The 14,337-nt window shown below is 32.1% G+C and overlaps 1 protein-coding gene across 1 annotated transcript in view; it reads left to right on the top strand.

Annotated features, from left to right (window-relative positions):
* Positions 1 to 14,337, top strand: part of LOC124363224 (atrial natriuretic peptide-converting enzyme-like) — a 78,687-nt gene that overhangs the window by 38,422 nt on the left and 25,928 nt on the right. The window contains exons 5-8 of the mRNA XM_046818390.1: positions 6,418 to 6,550; positions 7,616 to 7,702; positions 11,188 to 11,297; positions 13,367 to 13,499. Coding sequence (XP_046674346.1) covers positions 6,418 to 6,550; positions 7,616 to 7,702; positions 11,188 to 11,297; positions 13,367 to 13,499 — 463 coding nt within the window. The remainder of the gene's footprint in view (positions 1 to 6,417; positions 6,551 to 7,615; positions 7,703 to 11,187; positions 11,298 to 13,366; positions 13,500 to 14,337) is intronic.

The following is a 14,337-nucleotide window of genomic DNA, read 5'->3' as shown; positions in this document are numbered from 1 at the left end:
TATCCAATCTTCCGGATCTATTACATTGTCACAGAATGAACAGAGCTGGAAATTAGTGTCAATGCCCGTAATTAATCTCTCAAATGTTTGAAGATATTCTGCCATCAAGGGTTAAGTTGTCTGGTAACCCTCTGGTTACAGCCTTCAATCTGGGTATTCAATCTTCAGGATCTATTGCAGTGAGACAGAATGAACCGAGCTGAGAATTAGTATCAATGCCCGTAATTAATCTCTCAAATGTTTGAAGACATGCTACCATCAAGGTTAATCTGTCTGGTGATCCTCCGGTTACAATCTTCAACCTGAGTGTTCAATCTTTCGGATCTATTGCATTGACACAGAATGAACAGAGCTGGAAATGAGTGTCAATGTCCGTAATTATTAATCTCTCAGATTTTGAAGATATGCTTGAATCAAGGTTACGTTTTCTGGTGACCCTCTGGTTATAATCTTCAATAAAAGTATGCAACCTTCCGCATGTATTGCAGTGAGACATAATGAACCAAGCTGGAAATAGTCCAACTATCAGAAGTTTAAAAATATTCTATCATCAAGGTTAAGGTGTTTGGTGACCCTATAATTACAACCCTTAATCTTAGTATTCGATCTTCTGTACATTCAATCTCTCTCTCAACACTCGATGAATGGACTGTATCACACCGAGATATCGTGGGCAGAGGTGGAGATAACTATCAATATCTATAATTAATGTGATGGATACAAGAAGACATCTCACTGTTAAGGTTAGGTAGTCCATTGATGCTTTGATTACAAGAAACTCAATCTGAGATCCCGATCTTCCGGGTCCAGAGCCACGAGACAGGATGTGCAGAGCTGCAGATTAGTGTGTAATTAATCTCATGGATGTTTGAGGACATATAATCTAAGTTAGGCTGTCCATTGACACTGCAGCTTTTAATTATCATCGTCACCTTAAATAATAATATCCTGCCTTATAGGCTACTTTATAAACTTTTCTTCATAGTACATCTATTTTGTTTCTCTATTTATCTCAATGTAGACTCTTTCCTCCCACAATATAAGTTCAACCTCTGCAAACTGTTTATATTTTCTGTGACTGAATTTAAATTTGTGCACAAGTTGAGGTTTAACCTTTTGGTATTTGAATTCCCTTTAAATTTAGGTGAGAATAAAATGTTTATACGAAGTTTATTTAGTAATTAATAATAGAATGTTATTCTTAATTCAAGCAATAAATTTTATTAATAAAAGAAAACAAACAAAATTAATTTTAATAATATTGATTACTATCTTGATTGTCCTAGATTTCGTGTAATTTACCTGTGAAAATTTCAATACTGTGTTTGATGACACTGCAAAAACTACAGTAAATACAGAATGCTGGATCATAAACTCACATGAGAATCACATATTGACCTCAATATGCGCGAATTCAATCTTACCTACTTTAAAATTCATGAACCATGTTCCAGCAAATGCTTTCTAAAGACACCTGGTTCGAATCTTCTGTATGAATCTTATATGCGTCAATATCATAACGACACAAATTAAAACTGTTATTAGAATATATTGGTTTCTAATCCAAAATAGTGAATTATTACACTCTATGTTCATTCTTGCAACACTAGGAACTCCTTTCCTTGTAATTCCTCTTTGCAGTCTGGACAAAGTTTATAAGTTTCATATTTACATGTATATTAAAATGGGTGAGGTGAATAAAAAGTACAATCTACTGCCTAGATTTAACATTAACTATTTGTGAAGTGGTGAATAAACAAGAGCTAATGCTTATTAAACTACTTTTTAAAAGGAGTTCTTTCAACGTCAATAGCATTTTAATTGAGATTCAAACCCACTTACAAATATTTATTGACCTCCCCGGGAATCGAACTCGTGACCTCATTCTATTCTATTCATTCGTTAAACGATTTCTTTTCATATCACTAAAAGAAATTAGTTTTAATGTAATATATGGCCCCAACTTTTATTTTACTAATGTAATTAAAACATTTCTGTGTTTAATTGTCAATGTTGGTTCTTTTTTATTTTTATCCAGTTTACTACTGTCAATGTCGATCGGTTCTTTTATCATGTTGATATCTTTTTTATTGCTTTTGGATTATGTTTTATTGATTTTTTAATGACCATTATATTGTCTGAAGTGTTTGTATGCATGGTTTGGTGTTATTACATTCTTGTTTTTATTCTTGATGTTGTTGATTGCACAATAAACATACTTTTGGAGTCAAAAGAACTGATAAGCCATTTTCACGAATACCAATAGATCTTACACTGGAGCAAACGATAAATGCCGATGCAGCTAAACGACTGAGCGGAATTGCTCACTTTACTAATTCTTTTAGCTGCACGTCAACGCTGGACCAAAAGTCACAGCATAAGTAGCAGCGTTAATATCACATGTCTTGGATGTTTGTGGCTTAAGATACTTACAAGATGTTACGGCAGAATTACAACCGAACAGAATTAAAATCTATGGAAAACAAATTGCTGATTTTATTGAAATTCTCGATAAAAATTGCAATCCATTTGATCCAAAATTAGACAAAGAAAATCTATACAACATTGCTACTTCAAATCCTGCTTCTCCTGACGTTACTGATTTTTTACTAAATATTGAAGAGAATGGTGAGACTCTAAGAAAACAATTTATCAGTGAATGCATTGAAGATGGGAATAGATTTGATAAACCAATAACAAAAAATAAAGTTTTTAATTTTGCTGAGGTGCCGAAGAAAAAGAAGTTGACTTTAGGAAATAAAGTCGTTTGAGTTGCGAATGCAAAAAGATCTATTTGGTAGAATGCTGGGGATTTCTCTGGCTCACAAGGTTCACATTGAGAAGGTTTTGACATTCCCACTCACCCCTATGCCAACATCAATGTGTCACCCAGATGGTTCAATCTGTAAAACTGATAAATCACAATTAGCAAAGCTCATCGAAAAAAAATTGGGCAAACACTATACATCAACAACCGTCATCTTTTGATGTTTGTCTTGTTGATGGTTTCTTTTTGTTGCATCTCATGAAAGAATGTACCACAAACGTATGATGGTATATCTAAAAAGTTTATGAGTACTATCTCCCAAATGAAAATCTATTCGTATTGACATTGTCTTTGACCAGTATTTCTCGCCGTCTATCAAAGATTACGAACGTTCACGTCGAGAAGAAGCAACCAGTCCAGTATCAATTGGTCCAAATCAAGCTCGACCACACAATTTTGCAGCAGAACTTAAAAATATACAATTTAAAGAAGCTCTAGTAAACTTTTTTATAGATCACTGGGATAGTGAAGACATGGTCCCTTTTATTGCTAATAAAAATATTTATGTAAGTTACAATAAATGTTATTCTTACAAGGTTTCAAATAACAAAGTGATTAAAACAACTGAAGAATCATTATCATGTTGAAGAACACGAAGAAGCTGATTCTAGGATCATTTTTCATATTTGTCAAATCGATTTTGACGCTGAAGTTGTTATACGCTGTTCTGACTCTGATATTTTAATTATACTTCTGGGAAAATATGGATCACTTAAACTTATCTTTAAAAATCTGGATGGATATGGGCGTAGGAAAATCATCAACGATACATAAACGTCAATGAAATATACCAAAATACTTGGAGTATCTTTATGTAAAGCTTTGCCATGCTTCCACGCAAATCACCGGGTGCGATTACACACCAGCATTTTTTAGAAAAGGCAAAGTTAGACCCTTTAAAATATTAGAGAAATCGAACGAATATCAATTAGCTTTTCAAAATATTATTACGGGTGACGAAGAAATACTTAAAACTACCTTTGTAACCCTTGAGAAGTTTATTTGTCAAATGTATGGAGTTAAAAATTCTTCGAATGTTAATGATGTTCGATTCATCTATTCTCAAGCACTTTTTCAGTCAAAAAAATCCAATGAGAAATTTGAAAAAAAATATCGTAACTTCGACTTATACAGTTTGGCCACCCTGTAAAGCAGAAATTGCTTCAACAATTATTAAGAGTTCGCTATGTGGGACTAAGCTATGGAGAAATGCTCACTTAAAACATCCAACATCTTTATCTCCAGTTTGATTCCGGTTGGACCATCAACAATGATAAATATGATTTTATCTGGTTTGTCGGGAGAGCAATTACCTTCCACAGTTTCAGATGTTATTATTCAAAGTAAGTATAAAAAATAGAAATTTATCAATAAAAACTGAATTTTTGTATAAAAAACAAAAAGAATTAAAGAAAATTTAATTTCTTCTTTACAGATGATAGAGTATTGGAAGACAATGACAATTCCCAAGACGATGATCTAAATAATTCTGACAGTGACAGGGAAGATGATGATGATGATTATGAAGATGCCACCTTTTTTTGTGACACTATTACAGAATGAAAATCGTTATAATCGCTTTTTGAATAAAAAGATGTAGTTTTTAAAACCTTCTATGCTATGTTTTTAATTCCATTCTTTTCAATTTATACTTATTTTAATTTTGATGTTAAAATTTTTTTCATCCCAAGTTGTATTTACAAGAACAATACGTTGTAATGTATTTTTTGCGATTATTTTCTGTCTCATCTTAAAAATATTATGTTAAACACTAGCATAAGCGTTGCCGTCGCTTTCTGTCTCTCTTGCACTTCAAACTGTCTCTCTCCAACCACAAGCATCATACCGCAATACTTTTCATTACATTTTTATATATATTTAATATTTAAACAATCGAATTAACGTCTGGCAAATTAATTTTAGATTTTTTTAGGTTTAAATAACATAATATAAAAATAACAGACATTCCTAAAATACTTTGAATTTTTTATAAAAAAAAAAAAAAAAAAATCGCGTATGGCACATAAATTAACAACAGTAAAAATGTCTGGCAATAAAAAAAAATAATGTCTGGTAGATCTATCTAAAGGGAAAAAAAATTAAAATTACGCATAATAAAATTCTTTTAAACTCCAGGATTTTTACCTGTGCAGGCAAGATGCGCATTAATAAACGCAACCACTACCACCAGCCAGATAGCCCGGACTCTAACCGAAAGAGCAAGAAAGACAGCATATCAAAAAACCAGCTGACCTGGAATTCTTGTTTTAGAAACGTTTGCTAGCTCCCGTACTATACATTTTTAAAATACACTACACACAGCTAGTTAAAACTGCATTTCAAATTATTACATCAACATAGCATATTAACAATGTTAAACTAATCATTTATTGTTTACACACTGGGAAATTTAATGTTGTATATTATAACTCTAAGAGATTTAGTGAGTTTTAATTAAATTTACAATACAGTAAATCCACAAATTCAAAAAGTTTAGTAAATTTGCAGAGCATTGTGTTCAGTTCAGTACAGTGACATATATAAAAAGTTATTTCGGGGTGGGGGGAGCTGACACACTGGGTAGTTTAGGAGGTATAAAATACCCTTAAAATAGGTGCTCAGGAATCTTCCTCTAGGAAATTTTGAGCTTTGAGACCTTATAAAACGTGTTCTTTTTTAAAACCAACTACTAGGTACAATTGTAATGTTTGTCTATGCAAATTTCGGGAGGGGGGAGCTTAAGCTACCCTGAGCCCCTTCCTTATATACGCCCATGGTTCGGTAGAATACCAAAATTTTTAACCGTGCTAGTCTATTAACTGTACATACATTTTATTATTTTGGCAGATTGTACACACGAAGATTTTATTTTATGATCATATGTGTTATTTTTTGTATGTTGAATTGATTTAATGTACCAACACTTATTTGTTGATGGGAATAATTATTTATCTTGTTTATTCAATTTGATAGATATGGTTATTCAAATGGGTGTTTTTCTGTTATGTTCGTTTTTGTTAAAACTGTATTTTCCAATTATCACATTAAAAAATATATATATTACACACAAGTACATATAAGTGTGTATAATAATACTCAATCCAGTCATGATATTATTTAAGATGGCAGAATTCTTTAATCAAATGTTAAATTTGAAGACAAAGTTTTCTTCATGTATTTCTCAAATGTTTCACGCTTCATTTCCTTGGGTTTTCAAATGTAAATATAATATACAAAATTGTAAAAATGTGTAAAATTATTTGTTGTAACGTCTAAAATATTTATTGATATATGTGTGTGTGTGTGTGTGTGTGTGTGTATGTGTGTGTGTGTGTTGTTGGTCCTTTATAAAGTTATTAATGTATTTGGAATTTAAATTTAATATACGAATTTTCAGCTCCACGTTTGTATTTTTAAATAATAGTTGTAGCATGTGTTTATGTGTTTTTTCTTAGCTTCTCAAATAGCTAGAGGGAAAAACTGCATTATAAAGAGATGGTTATTCTTGAATAAAAAGAGTTTGAATTTGAAACAAAATTTGAATATTTAGTTGTTCAATATATGGTGAGTAAAATGAAAATATTTCGCAGATAATGAGTGACATACGACGCCCATCCACCCACTACATTACTCGAGGCCGTCTCAAATTCCAGTTTGCTCAGGTGGTGCTGAACGCCGTCGCTCTGTTGGCGATCGCCGGTGGTCTAGCCGTGTATTTCCAAGGTAGGTTGTAATGTAAAGTAGAAGTAAAGTAAAGATGTCTTATTTTACCAGGCGAAGTTAGGGCTAAGAAGCCCTCTCTAACACTTAACCTGGGGACCAACGGCTTAAAGGTGACTTCCGAACCACCACCAATGGCCGGGCAGGCGGGCTGCTTGCTAGGACAGGATCGCTCAGCGGTCACCCATCCAAGCAGCAGCCACGCTCGACACTGCTTGATTCGGTTATCTTGCGATAACCGCTGGCAGTACCCGCTACACTACGCCGTTGGCAACGTTCTCGACGTTTTTGATTGTGTTAATACCAAAATCTATAGAAACAACTTGGCATTAATGTAATTATTATTATTAGTACAGTTTTGAACGGTGTCTTAGTAATCCGCTAGATAATCTTTGATAACCCCACCTGTAAGGACACAAATGACAGAAGATGTGGTTCTAACCTCAAAATTTCTACACAAAATGTTCATTTCGAATGGATCGACCACTGCAATGCTAGAGTTAATAATTAAATAGCAGTATATAGGTAACAAAATCACCAAAACTGGACAGATTGGATTTGGAAATTGCTATGGGGACCTATAAATCCCAGGTGTCTCTTTGGTCAAACAAGTAAACGTTTTTGGTACATCACTAGACAGCAGGACCACACACATTGGCAACCTCTGCAAGAAGTCAACTCTAGTGTCTACGCACATTAAGTGTTCTATGTTTAAAGTTTGTTGTTAATAATGGAAAGATTGTGAAGGTAACATTATTTTTTTTTATTTTTTCAAAGTTCAGTGCTACAAAAAATTAGTAGAACAGTAAATACACAGGACTTACCTTAAGATGTAACCTGGCCTACAAGTCGTATCCTCCACAGAAATTAATTGCTAGGAGTGCTATTCAGAAGTAAAGTGCATCATTGCTTGAAGATTTGTATTAGAACCAGCCAAGAATGGTTTATACTTTCAATAACTAAATTATGATAGCTGTATGGTCTGTTCTGATTTATCTAATCAACGATAATGACACAGCCGTAATGTTTATATTCTGTAATTAATTGTTCTTCTCTGATTATTTCCAGCGGCATATCCTTCCACTGTAAAGTATGTGAACAGAACCGTCTCCGAACCCAGAGCTGTAATAGTTCCTGATGTGAATCCTGCGCCAGGTACCGTTCCATTTTTTTCTCAGACTACCTGCTGTTATCTAATAGTAAAAAAAACAAAACAAATCATCATTGTCATTGTATTGAAAGCATTTCTCTTAGTTAATTCACAGTTGAGATATTCTGCTATCACAATTCTTTAAACAGGTGATTTAAGAACAAATTATCTTATAATACTGATCTTACTTAAATATCAGCGAAATTCCATTGCTGAGCTACATAGTGACCACTACAGTGTAAGACAAATCATTGCAAGCCTGGCCGTATGAGCAGTTACCGCTCCCCACTTCCCCCTCACCTTGCGACATGCTACAATGTCACATCAGCTGATTCCAATATGATGCGACGCGTCTGTTACATCTCGCACCGTTCCGGTTGTTTACAACCGTTTTGTTCTTCTACGTTCGATTAATCGACTATTCTGCATGTTTTGATATTATTATTATTATATTTTCTCGCGTTCTTTGTCGTAGTGAAAACACGTGTTAATTTAAATCGTGAAGGTAAATGATTCAGGAAGATAGATGAGAAGTAAATATGAGTAGTAATGGTTGCTCAATTGTTGAATTCAATCGATTATCACACCACTTTATAGTTATTCAACATTCTCCCATTACAGCTGGCCACAACCCAGGCTTGCATTGATGTCTCTAATGTATTATATGTTTAACCCACATGGATTTGACTAGAGCGTTTGACAGCGTAATTCATGACGAACTTATAAATGTTCTGGAAGATTTAGGCTTAAAAAATAAAGAAATAAATTAGTTTCACTCTTACATCAGTAACCGTAATCAATTCGTTAAATTATCATACTTAATAAATAAAGACAAAATCAATTTTGTATCCGAAAAAAAATCTCATAAAGTATGGCGTACCACAAGGTTCAATTTTGGGTCCCTTACTATTTATTTGCTATATAACAGGACTTTTTACTGTAGCAGAGGAAAACAAAATGTGTTTATACGCTGATGATGCAAGCGTAATTGTCAAAGGAAAGGATCCTAAGGTAATTGAAACATCATCTCTTAATTGTTTGAATAAAATTAACTCTTTTTTAACTAAAAAAATTTGTTACTTAACCCTGGCAAAACACATTTTATACCCTTTAAAACACACCAATCGAAGTTTAATTTTCAATATGACATTAAGATAAATAACCAAAATATAATGGAGGTAGAGGAAATTGTTTCCTAGGTCTAATAATAGATCAAAATTTAAGCTGGAATCAACATGTACAAACCATAATAAAAAAAAGCATCATCTGGCCTGTACGCCCTTAGGCAAATGGCAAACCTTTGTAACCAGGGTACTTTAAAACAAATTAATTTTTTTTAATACATTCCCATATAAGCTACGGGATCAGTGTATATGGAGCTACTTCAAATAAAAACCTTGAAAAAATTCTTATACTACAAAAAAAAATCAATAGGGTTAATTCTAAATTTACCATGGCAAGCAACCGTTAAACATTTATTTGCACAATTAAGAATTTTAACTGTTTACAGTCAATACATATACGATACAATAACTTACACAAAATTTAAAAATATACCAAACTATACCACTCATAGATACAATACTAGGAGTGGTATAATTTTTGAAAATCATAAATTAGAGCTGTTTATAAAGAAAACTGAATACGCCACACAATTTATTCAATACATTCCTATTGACATAAAAAAAATTGAAGGAATCAATCCGTTTAGAAATAAATTAAAAATTATCTCATATCACGATCATTTTATTCTTTTGAAGAATTTTTTGAGGGCTTGGGCCATTAAACAAAAATAAAAATTGAGTTGATTTTAGTTGTTTAAATTAACAATATTTATGTTAAGTTAACATAAGATTTTAGATAGGTTAACCTGTATCTGTGATGATATTAGTCTATCTGTATCTGTAAGCCCAAGGACTTTGCAAGCCACTAACAATTTTCTAGAGCTCCCTGCTGTTTCAACAATAGAAATATGGACACATGAGTTAAATGTTAATAACAGTACCTTAGTATGTTGAGTTGCCCATGTTGTAATGTCAGACTAGTTTAATTGCAATATTTATGAGAAAGTATTATACACTAACATTGTATATGTATGATTAATTACAATCATGTTGTTATACACTAAACTTCATATTGATATTTTCAAAATAAATATAAAAATGAATAGAATTGTTATAATTTTCAAACATTTATTTAAAGTAATGAGAATTTTAAAAAGCTTCTATATCAAAGGATTTACATTTCAATTTAATTATAGATAAAGTTTTAAAAAATAGCATTATTTGAACACTATTTTAATAGAGATTGGAGGTCCAACCTACACCTTATAGCTTATTTCAAAAAAGTCAAAAGATTTACAAAAAGTGGTTAGTTTAGAAGGATTCACAAAAATATGTCAAAGAATAAATAAACAATACATGCATTTGGATGTGCATTTCCAAAAAATCAATAAGTTTTAAATAGCTGTGAACTATGCATGTTTTGCCCTTCTTGGTCCCATGGGGATTAAGTAAACAATAACAAATTTTAGAATCAACAGATTACCAACTTGAAAAATCAATTTATCATAAAAAAATTAAAATTTGAAAATTTTCTGAAGAAAAATTAGAATTTTGTGTTAGAATTAAAATTAAACATTTTGCTTTTGATAATGTTAAAAACATATATACTTTTGTTATTTTAATCTCTTAGTGGAGAGAGATTAAAGAAGAAATGTATGGGTTTACTTTAAAACATAAGTTTTGGAATTATTGGCTAAAACGTTACGGTATGTACTCGTATATTATAAGCAAATTTCAACATTACTTGTAAATAAATTGCAACTACAAATCTGACATGGGCAAAAGCCTTTTTGACTATGAAAATATAAAAATCAATCACTTCTGGGGAATCAATCCTGCCACTCACTAAGCAAGACCTTTTAATGACCAAAGTTATAATTTTGAGATATTTCTTAAACACAGCCTAATTTAACATCGGCTCAGTGGAACTTATACTGCTTTAAAAAAAAGGAGAAAAGATACAAAAACGTACTCTATTGTGGTAAATAAAAATAGAGGTGGTGTTTTTAATTCTTTTGACGTTTAGAGGGGCAAAAATTATTCCTCTGTTATTCTGCTCAAGTCAGATGTGCACGAATCATTTCCACTGAGCATATCGGGTCTGTATTGGTAAAACTTACTTCTTCAATGTAAATAGTACGGAAAGTTTGGCTCTAATTCTGAAGAACAAAAAACAGAGGGCAATAATGATATAGTCCTCGTATGAGCCCATGAGGACATGTAGACATGGCAGAAAGGGGATTAGTGTCTCGTTAAAAAACATAGTAATAATTGTAACATTTTCCCCAGAGTAATAGTTGAAACTCCCAGTGTTTTTTCAAGAGATGAATGGCTTAAACAGTATGAAGTAGATAATATAATCTGTATCATAACATTATCTGATTACCTAAACGTTTGTAACATATTTAATTTTTTTTTTATTCTAGGTATATGTTTGCCAGTAATAGTGTCGTTTTGCCTGCAACACAAGATTCCCTATAACTTTACAATGTTTCCTAACTACATTGGCCACTTCACACAGCGAGACGCCCAGCTGGTAATGTTATACTACACACTCTTACTTACAATTAGTAATGAATTTGTCTTTTTGTTAAGTACTGGTTGTGCTAAACTGAAGTAGTTATTCAAATTCCAGTAATATTAATGTTTTATTTGGTGATGCATAAAATTTAGAGTAATTTTATTGTTGACTATGTATTTTTTAATACTGTACTATATTAAAATCTATACTAATCAATGATTACTACATTAAATCTTCACATTGCAAAAAGTCTACCCAGTTTTGAAATCAACCCACTATTAAAGCTGTTTGTAGTACTCTTACGTTCTATCCTGAATTTTCAAAATATTTTAATTAAAAGATAAAGATGTGACAGATAATACAGTAAATAGATCATCTCTCTAGAACAACTAATAAGTGAACATACTAATCACTAAAGTTACTAATTATACTAGTTAAGCCGTTTATAAGTAACAGTGGACCAAGTACAGAGCCTTGTGGAACTCTTCTATTAACAGGTTTCTACTATTGTTTGACTTTATATATATAAACGATGACAATCTATTGTTTATTGTAATTCAGTAAATAAGATTCAACCCATTTGATAGTGATACAAAAGCCTTTATTATTTTATGCATTTATTATTTTAACAATTTGATGACGTATCGGCACAGTGTCTGATATGGAGTGAGCTCAAATTAGGAAGCTTGTCTAAGCTGTTGTAGTGAACATGTTAATGTCAACACCTCACTCGCTGTAGAATACTATCTATGTTAATATTTTGACTAATGAGTAGTGCAGTGTGGGGAGACCTCAGAAACTTAAGGTGGGGTAGTGAAGAGGTTAGGAGCTGGCTGCAGTGGAATAACCTTCAATTTTATCCCAAATCCAAACACTTTTATACCTTTATTTGATTGTAAAATTATACATTTAAATGATTTTATAAATAATATTCATCCAAGTACAATTTTAGTTTTTCTTGTAAAGTGTATTATACATTTTTAATATTTAAACAATTAAATAGAAACAATTTAAACAAATTCTGAATAACTGATGAAAATATTGAAAAAACTAAAAAATATTACTTACATATAAACTATATCTTTTATTAAAAGATACATTCATAATTAATTACACGACTAAAAATAAAGTTATACAAGTGTTTTAAGTGTAACAGTGTTCTTAAGAGGTTAAATCAAGCAGATGGCCACCCTTGCAGTCAACTCTTAAGAGAAGATATTAGAGATTTTTGAGAAGTCAATTACTGTCAACCTGTTAACTAACTTTTATCAATTGCTAAGCGAATGTCATCCTTATTTTCACTACCTTAAAGGACAATTGTTTCATAATTATAATTTCCAATCTGCATCACTCCTCAGTCTCATTACTGCCTTTAACTTATCAGCTTCATTAATTAAAGTAAATGAGAATCGGCACAAAGGATTACTATGGGAGGTATGATTTAGTTTCACAAAACACAAAAACATTCTTAGTTTCTGCTAAATAGACTTTAATAGATATTTATTAAAAAACCAAGATAGTAGTAATATTTTAATAAATGGATGTAGAAGTATTACATCTTATCAGTACTGGTATGTTAAATATTGATTATTTTAAAATTAAAAATCTAACTGTCCAGTTGTAGTTTTTTCCCTTGCCATATGACAAAACTATTTGACATTATGTTGACTCTGTCTTTGGATATAAACCTCTACTTGTTCTTGGAAGACAAGTAGTCAGATGAAAAATCCTAGTAACTTGAAAGAACATTTTAATATTGTACTCTTTTTTCTGATTCAGACTCTTAACAAGTTAAACAGAAACGTTCATATTAATGCCACACAATCGTTTCCTGTAAATTATTACTATAGAAATGTAATGAAAAAATACTTTAATTATAGAGGTATAATTAGGACATAAAAATCCTTTTCACCACTTAACCTCTAAACTGACTGTGTTTCGATGTGCATAAACCTGAAACTGGAAGTTTACAATACTTTATAAGAAATGCAATGTTATTGATCTGGATGCTCTGTTCCTGTGTTCCATTGAGCTGGTCAACATCGCTGTAAAACAAAGCTCTATACCAGTTTATTGATGTGCAGGAACTGGAGGTGTACGATGCTGTGGAAGATGTGCGATGTTATGAGTTGGCTGCCCTGTTTTTGTGTTCCGTCTTTGTGCCAAAGTGTGGACGTGCTGGTCAACTAGTTCGTCCTTGTAGAAGTCTATGTGCAGGTAACTTTCTGTTCCGTTTCTTTGTATTTTAATATTAACCTCGACACTTTTACTGGCAGATGGGCCAGGTTAGATGTTGTAAGTGTGACCATTCACTATGAAGAATTTGTTCTGGTACATTGCACATTTCTTATTGTATAAATGTATTTTTTTGTAATCTTAGCTTATCAAAATCATAATAGTTTAATTATATCAATAAGATCTTTAAAATAACGTTTCTAAAAAGATAGTTTATATACCATATACCTCTGTTTACATACCATATTAACAGTGGCTTCCAGAACAATCTATTTCTATTGTCTATGTATTCACTGAGATGAAAGACCACTAGAAGAAAATGCTTACATCATTTTTATCATTTATTACAATATACTGAATGATTCCGATAAAATTGTGCATTTTTTCAGGGCTGATAGAGGATTTGAATACAAACATTTTTCATTTAATACTCATGGGGTCACAAATGTTCAGTTTCCGAGAACATTGAGAATTTGTAAAACGCTTCCGTGTAGGCAACACGTAGTGTTCCCTTTGATATTTGGCCAGAAAAACGCTAAGCTACTGAAACTAAATGTGTTTCTTCTTCACTATAGTGGGCAAAAGACAATCCTCATGTCATGCAAGTCCTTCACTTCCACGAAAGTTTTTCACTAAACGCCTGTGCTGGCATGGTGAAATACTTGCTTGTAGGGTTGTACATACTCCCTCCTCACCTCTATGGTCATGACTATGTGTCTTCCTTCACGAGGTGCTACAAGAATATGTGTCTCTTCAAGTGTGACGTTGAATGTGGTTCCAACACGACGGTGCTCCTGCGCACTATACACAAGTAGTGCAT

Source organism: Homalodisca vitripennis, chromosome 5 (assembly GCF_021130785.1).
Source record: "Homalodisca vitripennis isolate AUS2020 chromosome 5, UT_GWSS_2.1, whole genome shotgun sequence".
Taxonomy (NCBI): Eukaryota; Metazoa; Arthropoda; class Insecta; order Hemiptera; family Cicadellidae; genus Homalodisca; species Homalodisca vitripennis.
This window is presented reverse-complemented; position numbering and strand designations above follow the sequence as displayed.